At 37.3% G+C, this 24981-nt stretch overlaps 1 protein-coding gene across 3 annotated transcripts in view; it reads right to left on the reverse strand.

Annotated features, from left to right (window-relative positions):
- Positions 1 to 24981, reverse strand: part of FBXO31 (F-box protein 31) — a 208460-nt gene that overhangs the window by 100340 nt on the left and 83139 nt on the right. For 2 of the 3 annotated variants that reach the window (XM_053701143.1, XM_053701133.1), the window contains 2 exons: positions 13332 to 13408; positions 5216 to 5383 (listed from right to left, as the gene is read on the reverse strand). In XM_053701143.1, the coding sequence (XP_053557118.1) occupies positions 5216 to 5383; positions 13332 to 13408 (245 nt within the window). Of the gene's footprint in view, positions 1 to 5215; positions 5384 to 11456; positions 11539 to 13331; positions 13409 to 24981 lie in introns of those variants that run through there. The other variant, XM_053701153.1, reaches the window with a different exon arrangement.

Raw genomic sequence — 24981 nt, forward strand, 5'->3', positions numbered from 1 at the left:
AGGATCAGGCTTTTGTTCCTTATTGTGAACGAAAACGATTGTTTGGAACGAAAACGATTAGTAGACCTAAATTTACCTTTAGATTTTTTATCCTGTGGTAAAAAAGTTCCTTTCCCCCCAGTAACAGTTGAAATAATAGAATCCAACTGAGAACCAAATAATTTATTACCCTGGAAAGAAAGGGAAAGCAAAGTTGACTTGGAAGACATATCAGCATTCCAAGTTTTAAGCCATAAAGCTCTTCTAGCTAAAATAGCTAGAGAATTATACCTGACATCAACCCTAATGATATCAAAGATGGCATCACAAATAAAATTATTAGCATGTTGAAGAAGATTAACAATGCTATGAGAATTATGAACTGTTACTTGTTGCGCTAAAGCTTCCAACCAAAAAGTTGAGGCTGCAGCAACATCCGCTAAAGATATAGCAGGTCTAAGAAGATTACCTGAACATAAGTAAGATTTTCTTAGAAAGGATTCAATTTTCCTATCTAAAGGATCCTTAAAAGAAGTACTATCTGCCGTAGGAATAGTAGTACGTTTAGCAAGAGTAGAGATAGCCCCATCAACCTTAGGGATTTTGTCCCAAAACTCTAATCTGTCAGATGGCACAGGATATAATTGCTTAAAACGTTTAGAAGGAGTAAATGAATTACCCAAATTATTCCATTCCCTGGAAATTACTTCAGAAATAGCATCAGGGACAGGAAAAACTTCTGGAATAAATCAGGAGATTTAAAAACCTTATTTAAACGTTTAGATTTAGTATCAAGAGGACCAGAATCCTCTATTTCTAATGCAATTAAGACTTCTTTAAGTAAAGAACGAATAAATTCCATTTTGAATAAATATGAAGATTTATCAGCATCAACCTCTGAAACAGAATCCTCTGAACCAGAGGAATCATTATCAGAATCAGAATGATGATGTTCATTTAAAAATTCATCTGAAAAATGAGAAGTTTTAAAAGACCTTTTACGTTTACTAGAAGGAGGAATAACAGACATAGCCTTCTTAATGGATTTAGAAACAAAATCTCTTATGTTAACAGGAACACTCTGAGTATTAGATGTTGATGGAACAGAAACAGGTAATGTAACATTACTAAAGGAAATATTATCTGCATTAACAAGTTTGTCATGACATTCATTACAAACAACAGCTGGAGGAACAGATACCACAAGTTTACAGCAAATACACTTAACTTTGGTAGATCCAGCATCAGGCAGGCTTTTTGAGAAGTATCTTCTGATTCAGGATCAATCTGAGACATCTTGCAATATGTAAAAGAAAAAACAACATATAAAGCAAAATTGATCAAATTCCTTAAATGACAGTTTCAGGAATGGGAAAAAATGCCAGTGAACAAGCTTCTAGCAACCAGAAGCAAATAAACAATGAGACTTAAATAATGTGGAGACAATAATGACGCCCATATTTTTTGGCGCCAAAAAAGACGCCCACATTATTTGGCGCCTAAATGCTTTTAGCGACAAAAATGACGCCACATCCGGTAACGCCAACATTTTTGGTGCAAAAACGTCAAAAAAATGACGCAACTTCCAGCGACACGTATGACGCCGGAAATAACAAACAAAATTTTTGCGCCAAAAAAGTCAGCGCCAAGAATGACGCAATAAAATGAAGCATTTTCAGCCCCCGCGAGCCTAACAGCCCACAGGGAAAAAAAGTCAAATTTTAAGGTAAGAAAAAATTGAATTATTCAAATGCATTATCCCAAATAATGAAACTGACTGTCTGAAATAAGGAATTTTGAACATCCTGAATCAAGGCAAATAAATGTTTAAACACAAATATTTAGAACTTTATATAAAAGTGCCCAACCATAGCTTAGAGTGTCACAAAAATAAGACTTACTTACCCCAGGACACTCATCTACATGTAGTAGAAAGCCAAACCAGTACTGAAACGAGAATCAGTAGAGGTAATGGTATATATAAGAGTATATTGTCGATCTGAAAAGGGAGGTAAGAGATGAAGCTCTACGACCGATAACAGAGAACCTATGAAATAGACCCCGTAGAAGGAGATCATTGAATTCAAATAGGCAATACTCTCTTCACATCCCTCTGACATTCACTGCACGCTGAGAGGAAAACCGGGCTCCAGCCTGCTGCAGAGCGCATATCAACGTAGAATCTAGCACAAACTTACTTCACCACCTCACAGGAGGCAAAGTTTGTAAAACTGATTTGTGGGTGTGGTGAGGGGTGTATTTATAGGCATTTTGAGGTTTGGGAAACTTTGCCCCTCCTGGTAGGAATGTATATCCCATACGTCACTAGCTCATGGACTCTTGCTAATTACATGAAAGAAATAAAAATAAAACCTAAGCTAGATACAATGTAACTATTAGTTATATTGTAGCTAGCCTAGGGTTTATTTTATAGGTAAGTATTTATTTTTAAATAGGAATTATTTAGTTAATTGTAGTAATTTTATTTCAATTTATTTCAATTATATTTAAGTTAGGGGGGGTTAGGGTTAGACTTAGGTTTAGGGGTTAATATGATTATTATAGTGGTGGCAATGTTGGGGGCGGCAGATTAGGGGTTAAAAAGTGTAGGTAGGTTGTGGCGACATTGGGGGAGGCAGATTAGGGGTTAATAAATGTAATGTAGGTGTCGGCGATGTTGGGGGCAGCAGATTAGTGGTTCATAAGTATAATGTAGGTGGCGGCGGTGTCCGGAGCAGCAGATTAGGGGTTAATAATATAATGTAGGTGTCAGCGATGTCGGGGGCGGCAGATTAGGGGTTAATAAGTGTAAGATTAGGGGTGTTTAGACTCGGGTTCATGTTAGGGTGTTAGGTGTAGACATAAAAGCCAGCTCTCCCCGTTGATTCCTATGGGGAAATTGTGCATGAGCACGTTTTACCAGCTCACCGCTAACATAAGCAGCGCTGGTATTGAGGTGAGATGTGGAGCAAAATTTTGCTCTACGCTCACTTTTTTTGCGGTTAACGCCGGGTTTGTAAAAACCCGTAATACCAGCGCTGTCTGTAAGTAAGCGGTGAGCATAAACTGCTCGTTAGCACCGCACCCCTGTTAGCGCAAAACTCGTAATCTAGGCGTATGTTAACCTGAATAGGGACGTCTCCCTTAAAATATATCAATAAAATACAGATAACACACTTCTAATTAAGAAGTCAAAAGCTTTAGTGGATACATTAAGTGAGGCAGAAATAAGTGGATACTGAATAGCAAAAAACACTGTAGATTATATTACCCAGAGTATATTGCATATACACCTTCTTATTGAAGACTCTGTTCGGCCTAAAAGGAAAGGCCTTTGAGGATAAGTAGTATCAGCGTGTTTGTGTGTCAAACATGGAAAGCAGGTAGCTTAACAGCCGCTCCTATAGAATTTCAGAACGCTGTATGATTTACGGTTACCAGCTACTTGCCGGCGTCTTCAGCGTATGTCAGTCGCTTACCCGCACCTACAATGTAGCACGCATCAGGCTACATCTGTCTTGATAAAGTCCAGTGTGGGGCGAAACGCGCATTCAAGACTACTTCCCTGCTTTTACATCTGTTATTACCCTGTGAACGAGGGGTACAAGAACTTTCACACAACGGCCGTTGTAAATCTGTAAAAGCTTCATACCCGATGCGTGCTACATTGTAACAGGTTCAGTACTCTCGAAATAGAGTGACGTCACAGGATACACGTGACTGCCCACTGCCGATCGAGAAATTGCAACAAGCGGAGGATGCCAGCATTAGCTGGTAACTACAAGGAAGAGTTTCCTTTTGCTTTCCTACTTGAGGTGCGGATAAGCGACTGACATACACGGAAGACGTCGGCAAGGAGCTGGTAACTGTAAGTCATACAGCGTTCTGAAATTCTATAGGAGTGGCTGGTAAGCTACCTCTTTCATCTGTTAAACACATATACAAAGTGATATGAACTTTCCTTTAAGGCTAAACAGGCAACACGAACTGGTGCAGACATTAGAATCTTCAATAAGAAGGTGTATATGCAATATACTCTGAGTGATATAATATACAGTGTTTGAATATTCAGTATCCACTTATTTCTGCCCCACTTAATGTATCCACCAAAGCTTTTGACTTCTTAATTAGAAGTGTGCTATCTGTATTTTATTGATATATTTTAAGGGAGACGTCCCTATTCAGGTTAACACAGATTTTAGATGTTGATTATATATTAAATTGAAATTTTTATTTTTCATCCTGGTATCTGTGCTACTTTAGTGCTTCATCTCAATCAACTAGCATTATTTCCTGCCATATAGTGCTCCAGATGCCTACCTAGGTATCTCCAACACAGAATATTATGGGAACAAAGTAAATTCGAAACTTTTTTAAAGGGACATGAAACTCAAAATGTTTCTTTCATAATTTAGATAGAGAATACAATTTAAAAAAAAACATTCCAATTTACTTCTATTATCTAATTAGCTTAATTCTTTAGATATCCTTTGTTGAAGAAATAGCAATTCACATGGTTGAACCAATCACACGAGCCATCTATGTACAGTCACAAAGTCCCTTTAAAATGGTATGCGCTGTCTGAATAACAAAATATTTTTTTTGGTTTCATGTACCTTTAAATGGACAGTAACCTCCAAAATGTTTATTTTTTAAAAAGATAGATAATCCCTTTATAAACCATTCCCCCATTTTGCATAACACACATGGTTATATTAATATGCTATAAACCTCTGTGATTACCTTGTATTTAAGCCTCTTCTCACAACCACCTGATCACATGGCTATTTATTATCTATTGACTTGCATCTTAGCCAATTAGTGCAGTGTCAGCCACAACTCCATGAGAGAGAGCACAGTGTTATCTATATGGGCCACATGAACTAGCCTCTTGTTGTGAAAAGCAAATAAAAAAAGCTTGTGATAAGAGGCTGTCTGTAGTGGCTTAGAAACAGGCAGACATTTAGAGGCTTAAATGTTATAAAGTATATTAATATAACAATGTTTGTTGTGTAAAGCTGGGGAATGGGTAGTAAAGGCGTTAGCTATCTTTTTAATCAATAACAATTTTAGTGTTGACTGACCATTTAATGTTGACTCACGTGAAACAGCTAAATAAAACTGATAAACCATATTTGTAAGAAAGAATCTTGGATCATGTTTAACATTTTATAAAAGTAGATAACAAAGATGTAGTTTATAAAAAACAAGCCATGTTTACACTGGAGAAGCATACCTGGATTTCCCCAGTATGAGGTCCTTTGTGTCCATACATACATTCCACAGTAGCTGATTTTCTCTCCATCAGATGAATTCTAAATATGGGTTTCAATCTCATTGGTTCATCTACATGAGGATCATGGGGTGGCAAATACATCCAGCCAATAATGAACAACCCATCTACCTGTGAGAGAGATAGAGATAGAGATAGAGAGAGAGATAGAGATAGAGATAGAGAGATAGAGAGATAGATAGAGATAGAGAGAGATAGAGAGAGAGAGATAGAGAGAGATAGAGAGAGAGAGAGAGATAGATAGAGATAGAGAAAGAGAAAGAAAGAGAGAGAGATAGATAGAGAGAGAGATAGATAGATAGATAGAGAGAGAGATAGATAGATAGATAGAGAGAGAGAGAGATAGAGAGAGAGAGAGATAGAGAGAGAGATAGAGAGAGAGATAGAGAGATAGATAGAGAGATAGATAGAGAGATAGATAGAGAGATAGATAGAGAGATAGATAGAGAGATAGATAGAGAAATAGATAGAGAAATAGATAGAGAAATAGATAGAGAAATAGATAGAGAGATAGATAGAGAGATAGATAGAGAGATAGATAGAGAGATAGATAGAGAGATAGATAGATAGATAGATAGATAGAGATAGAGAGAGAACAGCACAAGCTGTAGTTATGTTTTAACAATACAAGGGAAATCTACTAAAAGGTTTAAAGGCATTGGTGCTTGTAGATTGGTACATTTCAAAAGTAAAAAAAACATAATTTATGTAAGAACTTACCTGATAAATTCATTTCTTTCATATTAGCAAGAGTCCATGAGCTAGTGACGTATGGGACATACATTCCTACCAGGAGGGGCAAAGTTTCCCAAACCTTAAAATGCCTATAAATACACCCCTCACCACACCCACAATTCAGTTTAACGAATAGCCAAGAAGTGGGGTGATAAGAAAGGAGCGAAAGCATCAAAAATAAGGAATTGGAATAATTGTGCTTTATACAAAAAAATCATAACCACCACAAAAAGGGTGGGTCTCATGGACTCTTGCTAATATGAAAGAAATGAATTTATCAGGTAAGTTCTTACATAAATTATGTTTTCTTTCATGTAATTAGCAAGAGTCCATGAGCTAGTGACGTATGGGATAGCAGATACCCAAGATATGGAACTTCCACGCAAGAGTCACTAGGGAGGGAGGGATAAAATAAAGACAGCCAATTCCGCTGAAAAAATTAATCCACTACCCAATCAAAAGTTTCAATTTTTATAATGAAAAAAACTGAAATATAAGCAGAAGAATCAAACTGAAACAGCTGCCTGAACTACTATTCTACCAAAAACTGCTTCTGAAGAAGAGAAAACATCAAAATGGTAGAATTCAGTAAAAAAATATGCAAAGAAGACCAAGTCATTGCTTTGCAAATCTGAACAACAGAAGCTTCATTCTTAAAAAGCCCAGGAAGTAGAAACTTACCTAGTAGAATGAGCCGTAATCCTCTGAGACGGGGATTAACCCGACTCCAAATAAGCATGATGAATCAAAAGCTTTAACCAAGATGCCAAAGAAATGGCAGAAGCCTTCTGACCTTTCCTAAAACCAGAAAAGATAACAAATAGACTAGAAGTCTGTCTGAAATCTGAATAGCTTCAACATAATATTTCAAAAACTCTTACCACATCCAAAGAATGTAAGAATCTTACCAAAGAATTCTTAGGATTAAGACACAATGAAAAGACAATAATTCCTCCACTAATGTTGTTAGAATTCACAACTTTAGGTGAAAATTTAAATGAGGACAGCCAAAACCACCTTATCCTGATGAAAAATCAGAACAAGGAGATTCACAAGAAAGAACAGATAATTGAAAACTGTTCTAGTTGAAGAGATGTCTAAAAAGAACAATACTTTCCATGAAAGTAATTAATGTCCCAAGAAAGCATATGCTCAAACAGAAGAGCCTGTAAAGCCTTCAGAATCAAGTTAAGACTCCAAAGAGGAGAAATTGGCTTAATGACAGGCTTGATACGAACCAAAGCCTGAACAAAACAAAGAATATTAGAAAGAGTTAGCAATTCTTACTGTGAAACAGCACAGGAAAAGCAAAGATTTGTCCTTTCAAGGAACATGCAGACAAAACCTTATGAAGAAACTATAAAATCCTAGGAATTCTAAAAGAATGCCAAGAGAATTCATAAGAAGAGCATCATGAGATGTAAATCCTCCAAACTCGATAATAAATCCTATTAGACACAGATTTACGAGCCTGCAACATAGTATTACTTACGGAGTCAGAGAAACTCCTATGACTAAGTACTAAGCATTACATTTTCATACCATCAAAGTAATAATTTGAATTCCTGATGAAAAAAATGAAAATTAAGATATAAGGTCTGGCTATAATGGAAGTAACCAAGATTGGCAACTGAACATCCGAACAAGAACCATATACCAAAACCTGTGTGGCCATGCTAAAGCCACCAGCCACACCAAAGATTGCTCTCTGATGATTATGAAAATCACTTAAAAAAGAAGAACCAGAGATGAAAAAATATAGGCAGATTGATAATTCCAAGGAAGTGTCAATGCATACACTACTTCCGCCTGAGGATCCCTGAACCTAAATAGGCCCCTGGGAAGATCCTTGTTTAGATGAGATGCCAACAGATCTATTACTGGAAGCCCTCACATCTGAAAAATTGAAAAACATATCTGGGTAAAGAGACCATTCTCCCGGATATAAAGCTTGATTAACAGAGATAATCCGCTTCCCAATGTCTAAACCTGGAAAAAGACCACAGAAATTAGATAGGAGCTGAATTTAGCCCAGGCAAATATCCAAGATACTTCTGTCACAGCCTAAAAACTGATAGTCCCACCCTGATGATTGACATACGCCACAGTTGTAACAATGTCTGTCTGAAAAAACAATAAACGTCTCTTCTTCAAAAAGAAACCAAATTGAAGAACTCTGAGAATGCACAGAGTTCCAAAAATATGAAATGGTAATCTTGCCTCCTGAAATTTCCAAACCCCTTGTGCTGACAGAGACCCTCAGACAGCCTCCCAACCTAAAAGACACGCATCTGCAGATCATGGTCCAGGTTGAAAGAACCGAAGAGACCTATAGAACTAAATGATGGTGATCTTAACCACCGAATCAAAGATAGTTAAACATTAGGATTCAAAGATATAAAAAGTGATATCCTAGAATCCCTGCACCATTATTCAGCATAAAAAAACTGGAAAGGTTTCCTAAATGAGCAAAGGGAATCGAATCCAATGCTGTAGCCATAAAACCTAAAACTTCCATGCATATATAGCAACTTGAAGGAAATAATAGAGACTGAAAATTCAGACAAACAGAACCCAATAAACTTGTCACTTGTTTGTTAGAGACAAAAACATTGACACAATTTATCTGGAAACCTAAAAAAGGTGACCCTTGTGTGAGGAATCAAGGAGCTTTTGATAAGAAGATCCTCTAACCATGTCTTGAAGAGACAACAAAGTTGAATCGTATGAGATTCCACAGAATGAAAAGACTGAACCAGTACCACCATACCGTCCAAATAAGGAACACTGAGAATCTTAGAAAAGATTCTTAGAGCTGTCGCTAGACCAGAAGGAAAAGCAACAAATTAGTAATACTTGTCAAAAAAAGAAAATCTCAGAAAATAAAATAATCTGAATGAAAACAGAAAATGAAGATATGCATCTATTGTAAACAAATAATGCCATCACTGACCAAAAAGGCAGAATAGACCATATAAACTCCATTCTAAAAAATGGTACACTTATATGACAATTCAAAAAGATTTTCTATCTTTGGAACAATGAATAGTCTTGAATAAAACCCCAAAACCCAGTTCCTAGAAATGGGAACTGGAATAAATACCCCAGAAGACTCCAGGGTCTGAGCAGCGCTTGAGCCCCAACGGGTGACCAGCCATGCTTCACCAGTACCCAAAACATATAAGTCTGAATACACTTCAGGAAAAAGTTAGTCTTACTGAAATAGCTGGAATACGATAGAGAAAAAAGACTTCTCACAGATGGTTTTACTCTGAATCCTATTCTATACCCAAAGTCTAAGAAGTTTGGACCGAATAGAACCAAACAAATTTCAAAAAAGTCTCAACCTGCCCCTTACCAGCCAAGCTGGAATAAGAACCGCACCTACATGCAAATTTGGGGAGCTGACTTTAAAAAGGCTTAATTGAATGAAGAAAAAACTTCCAATTATAAACACGTTACTTGGGAAAGAATTCAGGACTCCATTCTTTAGTAAGAACAGAAAACTAATATAAGCTTAAAGTTTTAGTCTTAGAACTCAATCTTGAAGCCCATAGTAACAGTTAAAGAATTGAATCCAATTATGAGCCAAATAATTGATTATCTTGGAAAAAAAGAAATATAGATTTTAGAAATCAAATTAGCATTTCAAGATTAAAATCACAAAGTTAGTCTAGCTAAAATAGCTAAAGACATAGATTAAACCTCATTTGCGAAAATATTTAATAAAATGACAACACAATTGAAATTATTAGCATGTTAATTAAGTTAAAGGACCAGTCAACACACTGGACTTGCACAATCAACAAATGCAAGAAAACAAGACAATGCAAAAGCACTTAGTCTGAACCTCAAATGAGTAGTAGATTTGTCCTTTTAACAATGCTAAACAAATCATAATCCAATACTTGATCTTAAAGTATCCAACCAGAAAGATGAAGCAATTGCAACATCAGCCAAATAAATTACAGGTCTAAGAAAAGTACCTGAAAATAATTTTCCTTAAATAAGAAACAACCATCTGAAGGAAAAAAATAAATACTATTTGCTATAAGAATAATAGTAAATTTAGCAGGAGAAGAGATAGCCCCATTAACTTGGGGAATCTTTCCTCAAAACTAACTGCCGGCAAAGAATACAATTTAAAAACCTTAAAGAAGGATTTAAAGAAAAATCTCAGCCTATTCCATTCCCTAGTATCAGGAACTGGAAAAAACCTCTGAAGATAAATAAGCAGAATTTAAATGTTTAGCTAGTCTTTAATCCAAAGAACTAGTTACTTCAATATCCAAAATAATCAACACCTTTTGAACAAGAACAAATGTACTCTATTAAAAAATAAAAAAGTAAATTTGTTAGTGTCAATATCTGATGAAGAAAAATTCTGAATGAGAAAAAAACACCATCAGAGAAGGATAATTCATTATGTTGTTGGTCATTTGAAACTTCATCAACTAAAAAAGAAGTTTGAAAAAGACCTAAAAATTTATTAGAAGGCGGGATGTCAGACAAAGCCTTTAAAATAGAATAAAAAAAATTCTTATAAATTTCTAAGTATATCTTGTACATAAGATGTAAAAAGAATTTGCAATATATAAAGCATAAATACTAATGGATTCTGCATGTAAAAGTTTATCATGATAACTTATTACAAACCATAGCTAAAGATAAACATTCATAACATTTAAAATAAATGAACTTAGCTTTGGTAGGACTGATCTCAGTCAACAGGAATCCCTCAGTATGTTTTGATCCAGGAACAGTGTATGGAAAATCTTGCAATATGTAATAGAAAAAAACAACATATAAAGCAAAATTATCAAATTCCTTAAATGACAGTTTCAGGAATGGGAAAAAAATGCAAAACAAACAAGCTTCTAGCAACCAGAAGCAACAAAAAAGGTGAGACTTAAATAATGTGAGAGAAAGTGAACAAGTATGACGCCCACATTTTTGGCGCCAAGTATGACACCCACATTATTGGCGCCAAGTACAACGCCCATATTTTTTGGCGCCAAGTATGACGCCACGTCCTCTGACGCCGAAAACGACGCCCACATTTTTTGGCGCAAAAAAAGTCTGAACACACATGCGTCAAAAAATGATGTAACAACGAACAAACTTCCGGCGTCAACTATGGCGTGGGAAATGACAAAATTTTGCGCCCAAAAAAGTTTGCGCCAAGAATGACGCAATAAATTGAAGCATTTTCTGCCCCCGCAAGCCTAACAGCCCGCAGGGAAAAAAGTCAAATTGAAAATTTTCAAGGTGAGAAAAAAATATTTATTCATATGCATTATCCCAAATAATGAAACTGACAGTCTGAATGAAGGAATACTGATTATCCTGAATCATGGCAAATATAAGTTTAAACACATATATTTAGAACTTTACATATAAAGTGCCCAACCATAGCTTAGAGTGTCATAATAAAATAAGACTTACTTACCCTAAGACACTCATCTACATATAGTAGATAGCCAAACTAGTACTGAAACGAGAATCAGTAGAGGTAATGGTATATAAGAGTATATCGTCGATCTGAAAAGGGAGGTAAGAGAAGAAATCTCTACGACCGATAACAGAGAACCTATGAAATAGATCCCGTAGAAGAAGACCATTGTATTCAAATAGGCAATACTCTCCTCACATCCCTCTGACATTCACTGCACGCTGAGAGGAAAACCGGGCTCCAGCCTGCTGCGAAGCGCATATCAACGTAGAATCTAGCACAAACTTACTTCACCACCTCCATGGGAGGCAAAGTTTGTAAAACTGAATTGAGGGTGTGGTGAGGGGTGTATTTATAGGCATTTTAAGGTTTGGGAAACTTTGCCCCTCCTGGTAGGAATGTATATCCCATGCGTCACTAGCTCATGGACTCTTGCTAATTACATGAAAGAAATCAGATATTGTTTCTAAATGTTTTATTTGTCAATAGCACAAACTAAAAAGCACTGTGCTTTCTTTGCATCACCCCTTCTGCTGTACAGCTTACTCCGAAAATAGCACCCATTTTCCTTTGGGCTGGGTTCAAGCAGCAGTGTTATCTGGAAGACGCAGCTGTGACTGTAAACAAGTATTTACTGATGCGAATGCAATGCAAGCTGTACATGCATAATTATGTGCAATTACAGTTACACACAAATAAACAAAGCGAAATGTCTGAGATAAAATGATAGAACACTAGAGTATGCACAAGCACTACAGCTGGATAAGCCTTTTGGGAAATAAGAGAGACTCATTTAGAAATCTGTTAGAATGACATATGGATATCCTGAATTGACGCCTTAGCTGCCAGTGACAGCTATAATACATTGCTAAGGAATTATTTGCAGGCTTGGGTGCTATAAATAATGCATTTGTAAAAAATGGTGCAGGAACAACTTTTAAAAAGAGCTGGGGGTTTTCTTCCTCCCACCCACACTAGGAAGTTGATTGCTTCTTATGTTTCATGTTTACATAGCTTTTCTGTAGCCACTACTGCAGTATTTAAATTTTTAGAACAGTAGAAAGTTTTAACAGGAAAATCAACTATTTAAAATGACAACCCTGAAGTAACAACTATTTGTAAGCAGGTAAAAATGGAGCATTGGGAACAGATTAAAGGAGAAAATATTTTACAGAACACTGTCCCTTTAAAATGTCTGTTTGTTAAAAGGGACAGTTAACACCAAAATTGTTAATGTTTAAAAAGATAGATAATGCCTTTACTACCCATTCCCCAGCTTTGCACAACCAACATTGTTATATTAATATACTTTATAACATTTAAACCTCTAAATTTCTGCCTGTTTCTAATCACATGCTTTTTATTTGCTTTTCACAACAGAAGACTGCTAATTCATGTGTGCCATATAAATAACATTGTGCTCACGCCTGTGGGTTGTGAATGACACTGCATTGATTGGCTAAAATGCAAGTCAATATATAATAAATAAATAGGGGGGTGTCAAAAGAGGCTTAGACACAAGGTAATCACAAAGGTTAAAAATATATTAATATAACCATGTTGGCTCTGGAAAACTAGGGAATGGGTATTAAAAGGATTATCTATCTTTTTAAACAATAAAAATGTTGGAGGTGACTGTCCCTTTAAGATAATTAAGCCAGACATCTTGCTTATGTAAGGCCAGACCTTATACTATTATGATACATTGTTTATGGTAAATGGAGAGCACAGTTACAAATATGTTTACTAAGTACACACACCATGCCACTGAAATAACTGTTCCTGAATGTGAAACCTGTGAAGCCGATGCTATAATCTCTCTGTCAGTGATTCTGCATGATGCTATCAGACGGACTTCAGATTGCCACTTACCACCACATTAAGAAGACCCCCATAAGGCCCAATGTCAGGCTGCCACAGTCCTAAGATGTGTCGGTATTGGTGCAGCACTGCAATTAAAGTATATGCTTGTGTAAGGAGATTGCAGTCACAGAAGTAGCAATGAAACATTTCTCATTAAGCTAAACAAAAGACACACACAAACATACACATCAAAATAACGTACAGTAACTTCACCATATAAGAACTTAATATACTTACATCTATATAAAGAGTATATCACGCACATTATTAAGGAAATTGGAGCTCAACCATTAATATAAAACTACATATATTTCACTTTTATTTTTTTAAGCCCAATAGCACCTTTTACATCGATCCTGTAGCATATAAAGCAGCTGATTGGTGCAAACTTACATGTAGTCTGAGGGCAGATGCAGAACAAGCAGATTTTTTGAAGATAATAGGTCATCTAACCTCAGGGAAGATGCACATATATGCTCATTATGTAAACATTCTGCTTCTGTAAAACTAATTTGGTCCGCAAAGGCCCCTCACAAAATCCATAACAAGGAGCCATTCAGTTGACAGGTCTGTAGACTGCTTAGGGTTGTTACATGCATATCTATACCATGAAGTCAAAATAGATGCAATAAAAGGGACACAGTACTGAAAATGTTTCTTTCTATCATGTGTAGGTTAAGTAAAAGCTGTTTTCTTGTGAAACTAAAAGGATTGTGTACAAATGAGTCCCTAGACTCTTCTGGTAATTGGTTGATAGGGACAACTCACAAAGAAAAACATAATTTATGTAAGAACTTACCTGATAAATTCATTTCTTTCATATTAGCAAGAGTCCATGAGCTAGTGACGTATGGGATATACATTCCTACCAGGAGGGGCAAAGTTTCCCAAACCTCAAAATGCCTATAAATACACCCCTCACCACACCCACAAATCAGTTTAACGAATAGCCAAGAAGTGGGGTGATAAGAAAAAAGTGCGAAAGCATAAAAAATAAGGAATTGGAATAATTGTGCTTTATACAAAAAAATCATAACCACCATAAAAAGGGTGGGCCTCATGGACTCTTGCTAATATGAAAGAAATGAATTTATCAGGTAAGTTCTTACATAAATTATGTTTTCTTTCATGTAATTAGCAAGAGTCCATGAGCTAGTGACGTATGGGATAATGAATACCCAAGATGTGGAACTTCCACGCAAGAGTCACTAGAGAGGGAGGGATAAAAATAAAGACAGCCAATTCCGCTGAAAAACCATCCACACCCCAAAATAAAGTTTCAATCTTATAATGAAAAAAACTGAAATATAAGCAGAAGAATCAAACTGAAACAGCTGCCTGAAGTACTTTTCTACCAAAAACTGCTTCAGAAGAAGAAAACACATCAAAATGGTAGAATTTAGTAAAAGTATGCAAAGAAGACCAAGTTGCTGCTTTGCAAATCTGATCAACCGAAGCTTCATTCCTAAACGCCCAGGAAGTAGAAACTGACCTAGTAGAATGAGCTGTAATCCTTTGAGGCGGAGTTTTATCCGACTCAACATAAGCATGATGAATCAAAGACTTTAACCAAGATGCCAAAGAAATGGCAGAAGCCTTCTGGCCTTTCCTGGAACCGGAAAAGATAACAAATAGACTAGAAGTCTTTAGGAAATCTTTAGTAGCTTCAACATAATATTTCAAAGCTCTAACTACATCCAAAGAATGCAACGATCTTTCCTTAGAATTCTTAGGATTAGGACACAATGAAGGAACCACAATTTCTCTACTAAAGTTGTTAGAATTCACAACCTTAGGTAAAAATTTAAATGAAGTTCGCAACACCGCCTTATCCTGATGAAAAATCAGAAAAGGAGACTCACAAGAAAGAGCAGATAACTCAGAAACTCTTCTAGCAGAAGAGATGGCCAATAGAAACAAAACTTTCCAAGAAAGTAATTTAATATCCAGCGAATGCATAGGTTCAAACGGAGGAGCTTGAAGAGCCCCCAAAACCAAATTCAAACTCCAAGGAGGAGAAATTGACTTAATGACAGGTTTTCTACGAACCAAAGCCTGAACAAAACAATGAATATCAGGAAGATTAGCAATCTTTCTGTGAAACAACACAGAAAGAGCAGAAATTTGTCCTTTCAAGGAACTTGCAGACAAACCTTTATCCAGACCATCCTGGAGAAACTGAAAAATTCTAGGAATTCTAAAAGAATGCCAAGAAAAATGATGAGAAGAACACCAAGAAATGTAAGTCTTCCAGACTCGATAATATATCTTCCTAGACACAGATTTACGAGCCTGTAACATAGTATTAATTACGGAGTCAGAGAAACCTCTATGACTGAGAATCAAGCGTTCAATCTCCATACCTTCAAATTTAATGATTTGAGATCCTGATGGAAAAAAGGACCTTGCGATAGAAGGTCTGGTCTTAACGGAAGAGTCCACGGTTGGCAAGTAGCCATCCGAACAAGATCCGCATACCAAAACCTGTGAGGCCATGCTGGAGCCACCAGCAGAACAAACGAACGCTCCTTTAGAATCTTGGAAATCACTCTTGGAAGAAGAACTAGAGGCGGAAAGATATAGGCAGGATGATACTTCCAAGTAAGTGACAATGCATCCACTGCTTCCGCCTGAGGATCCCTGGATCTGGACAGATACCTGGGAAGCTTCTTGTTTAGATGAGAAGCCATCAGATCTATTTCTGGAAGTCTCCAGATTTGAACAATCTGAAGAAACACCTCTGGGTGAAGAGACCATTCGCCCGGATGTAAAGTCTGGCAACTGAGATAATCCGCTTCCCAATTGTCTATACCTGGGATGTGAACCGCAGAAATTAGACAGAAGCTGGATTCCGCCCATGCAAGTATTCGAGATACTTCTTTCATAGCCAGAGGACTGTGAGTCCCTCCTTGATGATTGACATATGCCACGGTTGTGACATTGTCCGTTTGAAAACAAATGAACGACTCTCTCTTTAGAAGCGGCCACGACTGAAGAGCTCTGAAAATCGCACGGAGTTCCAAAATGTTGATTGGTAATCTCGCCTCCTGAGATTCCCAAACCCCCTGCGCTGTCAGAGACCCCCATACAACTCCCCAACCTGTCAGACTTGCATCTGTTGAGATCACAGTCCAGGTTGGAAGAACAAAAGAAGCCCCCTGAACTAAACGATGGTGGTCTGTCCACCACGTCAGAGAGTGTCGTACAATCGGTTTTAAAGATATTAATTGAGATATCTTTGTATAATCCCTGCACCACTGGTTCAGCATACAAAGCTGAAGAGGTCGCATGTGAAAACAAGCAAAGGGGATCGCGTCCGATGCAGCAGTCATAAGACCTAGAATTTCCATGCATAAGGCTACCAAAGGGAATGATTGAGACTGAAGGTTTCGAGAAGCTGAAACCAATTTCAGACGTCTCTTGTCCGTCAAAGACAGAGTCATGGACACTGAATCTATCTGGAAACCTAAAAAGGTTACCCTTGTCTGAGGAATCAATGAACTCTTTGGTAAATTGATCCTCCAACCATGTTCTTGAAGAAACGATACAAGTCGATTCGTATGAGATTCTGCTAAATGTGAAGACTGAGCAAGTACCAAGATATCGTCCAAATAAGGAAATACCACAATACCCTGTTCTCTGATTACAGATAGCAGGGCACCGAGAACCTTTGTAAAAATCCTTGGAGCTGTTGCTAGGCCAAACGGCAGAGCCACAAACTTGTAATGCTTGTCTAGAAAAGAGAATCTCAGAAACTGAAAATGATCTGGATGAATCGGAATGTGCAGATATGCATCCTGTAAATTTATTGTGGACATATAATACCCTTGCTGAACAAAAGGCAGAATAGTCCTTATAGTTACCATTTTGAATGTTGGTATTCTTACATAACGATTCAATATTTTTAAATCCAGAACTGGTCTGAAGGAATTCTCCTTCTTTGGTACAATGAATAGATTTGAGTAAAACCCCAGACCCTGTTCCAGAACTGGAACCGGCACAATTACTCCAGCCAACTCTAGATCTGAAACACATTTCAGAAACGCTTGAGCCTTCACTGGATTTATTGGAACGTGAAAAAGAAAAAATCTTCTTGCAGGAGGCCTTATCTTGAAACCTATTCTGTACCCTTGTGAAACAATGTTCTGAATCCAAAGATTGTGAATCAAATTGATCCAAATTTCTTTGAAAAAACGTAATCTGCCCCCTACCAGCTGGGCTGGAATGAGGGCCGCACCTTCATGTGGACTTGGGAGCTGGCTTTGGCTTTCTAAAAGGCTTGGATTTATTCCAGACTGGAGATGGTTTCCAAACAGAAACCGTTCCTGTAGAGGAAGGAACAAAAACGATTAGCAGCCCTATATTTACCTTTAGATTTTTTTATCCTGTGGTAAAAAAGTTCCTTTCCCCCCAGTAACAGTTGAAATAATAGAATCCAACTGTGAACCAAACAATTTATTACCTTGGAAAAAAAGGGAAAGCAAAGTAGACTTAGAAGACATATCAGCATTCCAAGTTTTAAGCCATAAAGCTCTTCTAGCTAAAATAGCTAAAGACATATACCTGATATCAACCCTAATGATATCAAAGATGGCATCACAAATAAAGTTATTAGCATGTTGAAGAAGATTAACAATGCTATGAGAATTATGATCTGTTACTTGTTGTGCTAAAGCCTCCAACCAGAAAGTTGAAGCTGCAGCAACATCCGCCAAAGATATAGCAGGCCTAAGAAGATTACCTGAACATAAATAAGCTTTCCTTAGAAAGGATTCAATTTTCCTATCTAAAGGATCCTTAAAAGAAGTACTATCTGCCGTAGGAATAGTAGTACGTTTAGCAAGAGTAGAGATAGCCCCATCAACTTTAGGGATTTTGTCCCAAAACTCTAATCTGTCAGATGGCACAGGATACAATTTCTTAAACCTTTTAGAAGGAGTAAAAGAATTACCCAGATTATTCCATTCCCTGGAAATTACTTCAGAAATAGCATCAGGGACGGGAAAAACTTCCGGAATAACTACAGGAGGTTTAAAAACCGTATTTAAACATTTAGATTTAGTATCAAGAGGACCAGATTCCTCTATTTCTAATGCAATTAAGACTTCTTTAAGTAAAGAACGAATAAATTCCATTTTAAATAAATATGAAGATTTATCAGTGTCAATTTCTGAAACAGAATCCTCTGAACCAGAGAAATCATCATCAGAAACAGAATCAGAATGATGATGTTCATTTAAAAATTCATCTGATAAATGAGAAGTTTTAAAAGACTTTTTACGTTTACTGGAAGGAGGAATAAACAGACATAGCCTTCCTAATAGATTTAGAAACAAAATCTCTTATGTTAACAGGAACACCCTGAGTATTAGATGTTGATGGAACAGCAACAGGTAATGGAACATTACTAAAGGAAATATTAACTGCATTAGCAAGTTTATCATGACATTCATCACAAACAACAGCCGGAGGAACAGTTACCACAAGTTTACAACAAATGGACTTAACTTTGGTAGATCCAGCATCAGGCAGCGAATTTCCAGAAGTAGCTTCTGATCCAGGGTCAATCTGAGACATCTTGCAATATGTAATAGAAAAAATAACATATAAAGCAAAATTTATCAAATTCCTTAAATGACAATTTCAGGAATGGGAAAAATGCCAGTGAACAAGCTTCTAGCAACCAGAAGCAAATAAACAATGAGACTTAAATAATGTGGAGACAAAAATGACGCCCATATTTTTTAGCGCCAAAAAAGACGCCCACATTATTTGGTGCCTAAATGCTTTGGCGCCAAAAATGATGCCACATCCGGCGATGCCGACATCTTTGGTGCAAAAAACGTGAAAAAAAATGACGCACATACAAACAACTTCCGGTGACAAGCATTACCGCGGAAATGACTACGAAATTTTTTGGCGCCAAAAAAGTCTGCGCCAAGAATGACGCAATAAAATAAAGCATTTTCAGCCCCCGCGAGCCTAACAGCCTACAGGAAAAAAAGTCAAATTTTAAGGTAAGAAAAATTTATTATTCAAATGCATTATCCCAAATAATGAAACTGACTGTCTGAAATAAGGAATATTGAACATCCTGAATCAAGGCAAATAAATGTTTAAACACATATATTTAGAACTTTATATAAAAGTGCCCAACCATAGCTTAGAGTGTCACAGAAAATAAGACTTACTTACCCCAGGACACTCATCTACATGTAGTAGAAAGCCAAACCAGTACTGAAACGAGAATCAGTAGAGGTAATGGTATATATAAGAGTATATCGTCGATCTGAAAAGGGAGGTAAGAGATGAATCTCTACGACCGATAACAGAGAACCTATGAAATAGATCCCGTAGAAGGAGATCATTGAATTCAAATAGGCAATACTCTCTTCACATCCCTCTGACATTCAATGCACTCTGAGAGGAAAACCGGGCTCCAGCCTGCTGCTAAGCGCATATCAACGTAGAATCTAGCACAAACTTACTTCACCACCTCCATGGGAGGCAAAGTTGGTAAAACTGATTTGTGGGTGTGGTGAGGGGTGTATTTATAGGCATTTTGAGGTTTGGGAAACTTTGCCCCTCCTGGTAGGAATGTATATCCCATACGTCACTAGCTCATGAAATAAAACTGAAATTATAAGCAGAAGAATCAAACTGAAACAGCTGCCTGAAGAAGTTTTCTACCAAAAACTGCTTCAGAAGAAGAAAAAACATAAAAATGGTAGAATTTAGTAAAAGTATGCAAAGAAGACCAAGTTGCTGCTTTGCAAATCTGATCAACCGAAGCTTCATTCTTAAAAGCCCAGGAAGTAGAAACTGATCTAGTAGAATGAGCCGTAATCCTTTGAGGCGGGGAACTACCCGACTCCACATAAGCATGATGAATCAAAGACTTTAACCAAGATGCCAAAGAAATGGCAGAAGCCTTCTGACCTTTCCTAGAACCAGAAAAGACAACAAATAGACTAGAAGTCTTCCTGAAATCTTTAGTAGCTTCAACATAATATTTCAAAGCTCTAACTACATCCAAAGAATGTAAATATCTCTCCAGAGAATTCTTAGGATTAGGACACAAAGAAGGGACAACAATTTCTCTACTAATGTTGTTAGAATTCACAACTTTAGGAAAAAATTAAATGAAGTCCGCAACACTGCCTTATCCTGATGAAAAATCAGAAAAGGAGATTCACAAGAAAGAGCAGATAACTCAGAAACTCTTCTAGCAGAAGAGATGGCCAAAAGGAATAAAACTTTCCAAGAAAGTAATTTAATATCCAGAGAATGCATAGGTTCAAACAGAGGAGCCTGTAAAACCCTCAGAACCAAATTAAGACTCCAAGGAGGAGAAATTGACTTAATGACAGGCTTAATACGAACCAAAGCCTGTACAAAACAATGAATATCAGGATGATTAGCAATCTTTCTGTGAAAAAGTACAGAAAGAGCAGAGACTTGTCCCTTCAAGGAACTTGCAGACAAACCTTTTTGCAAACCATCCTGAAGAAACTGTAAAATTCTAGGAATTCTAAAAAAATGCCAAGAGAATTTATGTGAAGAACACCAAGAAATGTAAGTCTTCCAGACTCGGTAATAGATCTTTCTAGACACAGATTTACGAGCCTGTAACATAGTATTAATCACTGAATCAAAGAAACCTCTATGACTAAGTATTAAGCGTTCAATCTCCATACCTTCAAATTTAATGATTTGAGATCCTGATGGAAAAATGGGCCCTGAGATAGAAGGTCTGGCCTTAACGGAAGTGTCCAAGGTTGGCAACTGGCCATCCGAACGAGATCCGCATACCAAAACCTGTGTGGCCATGCTGGAGCCACCAGCAGTACAAACGAACGCTCCATTAGGATTTTGGAAATCCCTTTTGGAAGAAGAACTAGAGGCAGAAAGATATAAGCAGGTTGATAATTCCAAGGAAGTGACAACGCGTCCACCGCTTCCGCCTGAGGATCCCTGGATCTGGACAGATACCTGGGAAGTTTCTTGTTTAGATGAGAGGCCATCAGATCTATTTCTGGAAGTCCCCAGATTTGAACAATCTGAAGAAATACCTCTGGGTGAAGAGACCATTCGCCCGGATGTAACGTCTGGCGACTGAGATAATCCGCTTCCCAATTGTCTATACCTGGGATATGAACCGCAGAAATTAGACAGGAGCTGGATTCCGCCCATACAAGTATCCGAGATACTTCTTTCATAGCCTGAGGACTGTGAGTCCCCCCTTGATGATTGACATATGCCACGGTTGTGACATTGTCTGTCTGAAAACAAATAAACGATTCTCTCTTCAGAAGAGGCCAGAACTGAAGAACTCTGAAAATCGCACGGAGTTCCAAAATGTTGATTGGTAATCTCGCCTCCTGAGATTCCCAAACCCCCTGCGCTGTCAGAGATCCCCATACAGCTCCCCAACCTGAAAGACTCGCATCTGTTGAGATCACAGTCCAGGTTGGACGAACAAAAGAGGCCCCTTGAATTAAACTATGGTGATCCAACCACCAAGTCAGAGAAGATCGAACATTGGGATTTAAGGATATTAATTGTGATATCTTTGTATAATCCCTGCACCATTGGTTCAGCATACAAAGCTGGAGAGGTCTCATGTGAAAACGAGCAAAAGGGATCGCGTCTGATGCAGCAGTCATGAGATACAGAATTTCCATGCACAAAGCTACCGAAGGGAATGATTGAGACTGAAGGTTTCGACAAGCTGAAACTAATTTCAGACGTCTCTTTTCTGTTAGAGACAAAGTCATGGACACTGAATCTATTTGGAAACCCAAAAAGGTTACCCTTGTCTGAGGAATCAAGGAACTCTTTGGTAAATTGATCCTCCAACCATGTCTTTGAAAAAACAACACAAGTTGATTCGTATGAGATTCTGCAGAATGTAAAGACTGAGCAAGTACCAAGATATCGTCCAAATAAGGAAATACCGCAGTACCCTGTTCTCTGATTACAGAGAGAAGGGCACCGAGAACCTTTGAAAAGATCCTTGGAGCTGTTGCTAGGCCAAACGGAAGAGCAACAAACTGGTAATGCTTGTCTAGAAAAGAGAATCTCAGAAACTGATAGTGATCTGGATGGATAGGAATATGAAGATATGCATCCTGTAAGTCTATTGTAGACATATAATGCCCTTGCTGAACAAAAGGCAGAATAGTCCTTATAGTCACCATTTTGAATGTTGGTATCCTTACATAATGATTCAATATTTTTAGATCCAGAACTGGAATTCTCCTTCTTTGGTACAATGAACAGATTTGAGTAAAACCCCAGACCCCGTTCCAGAACTGGAACTGGCACAATTACCCCAGCCGACTCTAGGTCTGAAACACATTTCAGAAATGCCTGAGCCTATACTGGGTTTACTGGAATGCGTGAGAAAAAAAATCTTCTCACAGGTGGTCTTACCTTGAAACCTATTCTGTACCCTTGTGAAACAATGTTCTGAATCCAAAGACTTTGAATCGAATTGATCCAAACATCTTTAAAAAATCGTAACCTGCCCCCTACCAGCTGTGCTGGAATGAGGGCCGCACCTTCATGCGGATTAGGGAGCTGGTTTTGACTTTCTAAAAGGCTTGGATTTATTCCATACTGGAGGTTTCCAAACGGAAACTGTTCCTTTAGGGGAAGGATCAGGCTTTTGTTCCTTATTCTGACGAAAGGAATGAAAACGATTAGCAGCCCTATATTTACCTTTAGATTTTTTGTCCTGAGGCAAAAAGGCTCCCTTCCCCCCAGTAACAGTTGAAATTATTGAATCTAACTGAGAACCAAATAATTTATTACCTTGGAAAGAAAGAGAAAGCAACTTTGACTTAGAAGTCATATCTGCATTCCAAGACTTAAGTCATAAAGCTCTTCTAGCTAAAATAGCTAAAGACATATACCTGACATCAATTCTAATGATATCGAAAATGGCATCACAAACAAAGTTATTAGCATGTTGAAGAAGTTTAACAATGCTATAAGCATTATGGTGTGACACTTGTTGCGCTAAAGCCTCCAACCAGAAAGTGGAAGTTGCAGCAACATCAGCCAAAGAAATAGCAGGTCTAAGAAGATTACCTGAACATAAATAAGCCTTCCTTAGAAAGGATTCAAGCTTCCTATCTAAAGGATCCTTAAAAGAAGTACTATATGCCATAGGAATAGTAGTACGTTTAGCAAGAGTAGAGATAGCCCCATCAACTTTGGGATTTTTCCCCAAAACTCTAATCTATCAGATGGCAACGGGTACAATTTCTTAAACCTTGGAGAAGGAGTAAATGAAGTACCCAGAATATTTCAATCACTAGAAATTACTTCTGAAACAGCATCAGGAACTGGAAAAACTTCTGGAATAACTACATGAGGTTTAAAAACTGAATTTAAACGCTTATTAGTTTTAATATCAAGAGGACTAGACTCCTCCATATCTAATGCAATCAACAGTTCTTTAAGTAAAGAACGAATAAACTCCATCTTAAACAAATATGAAGATTTATCAGTGTCAATATCTGAGGCAGAATCTTCTGAACCAGATAGTTCCTCATCAGAAATAGATAAGTCAGAATGATGACTGTCATTTAAAACTTCATCTGAAATATGAGAAGTTTTAAAAGACCTCTTACGTTTACTAGAAGGAGGAATAACAGACAGAGCCTTCCAAATAGAATTAGAAACAAATTCTTTTACATTAACAGGAACATCCTGAACATTAGATGTTGAAGGAACAACAACAGGTAATGGATTATTACTAATGGAAATATTATCTGCGTTTGATAGTTTATCATGACAACTAACACAAACTACAGCCGGAGGAACAGTTACCAAAAGTTTACAACAAATGCACTTAGCTTTGGTAGAACCGACATCAGGCAGCGTCTTTCCAGAAGTAGATTCTGATCCAGGGTCAGGTAGTGACATCTTGCAATATGTAATAGAAAAAACAACATATAAAGCAAAATTATCAAATTCCTTAAATGGCAATTTCAGGAATGGGAAAAAATGCAAAACAAAACAAGCCTCTAGAAACCAGAAGCAACTAAAAAGTGAGACTGAAATAATGTGAGAAAAACTGGCGCCAAGTATGACGCCCACATTTTTGGCGCCAAGTATAATGCCCACAAGTAAAACGTCCACAACACACATACGTCAAAAAATGACGTAATCAAGTGAAAACTTCCGGCGTCAACTATGACACTGGAAATGACGACATTTTTGCGCCAAAAAGTCTCGCGCCAAGCATGACGCAATAAATTGAAGCATTTTCTGCACCCGCGAGCCTAACAGCCCGCAATTTAGAAAAAAAGTCAATTGAAAATTGAAATTTTTAAGGTAAGAAAAAATATAATTCATATGCATTTTCCCAAAAAAATTAAACTGACAGTCTGAAAGAAGGAATGCTGATTATCCTGAATCATGGCAAATAGAAGTTTAACACATATATTTAGAACTTTACATATAAAGTGCCCAACCATAGCTTAGAGTGTCATGAATAGAAATAAGACTTACTTACCCAAAGACACTCATCTACATATAGTAGATAGCCAAACCAGTACTGAAACGAGAATCAGTAGAGGTAATGGTATATGAGTATATCGTCGATCTGAAAAGGGAGGTAGGAGTAGAAATCTCTATGACCGATAAC

The sequence above is a fragment of the Bombina bombina genome, chromosome 1 (genome assembly GCF_027579735.1).
Source record: "Bombina bombina isolate aBomBom1 chromosome 1, aBomBom1.pri, whole genome shotgun sequence".
NCBI classification, from domain to species: domain Eukaryota; kingdom Metazoa; phylum Chordata; class Amphibia; order Anura; family Bombinatoridae; genus Bombina; species Bombina bombina.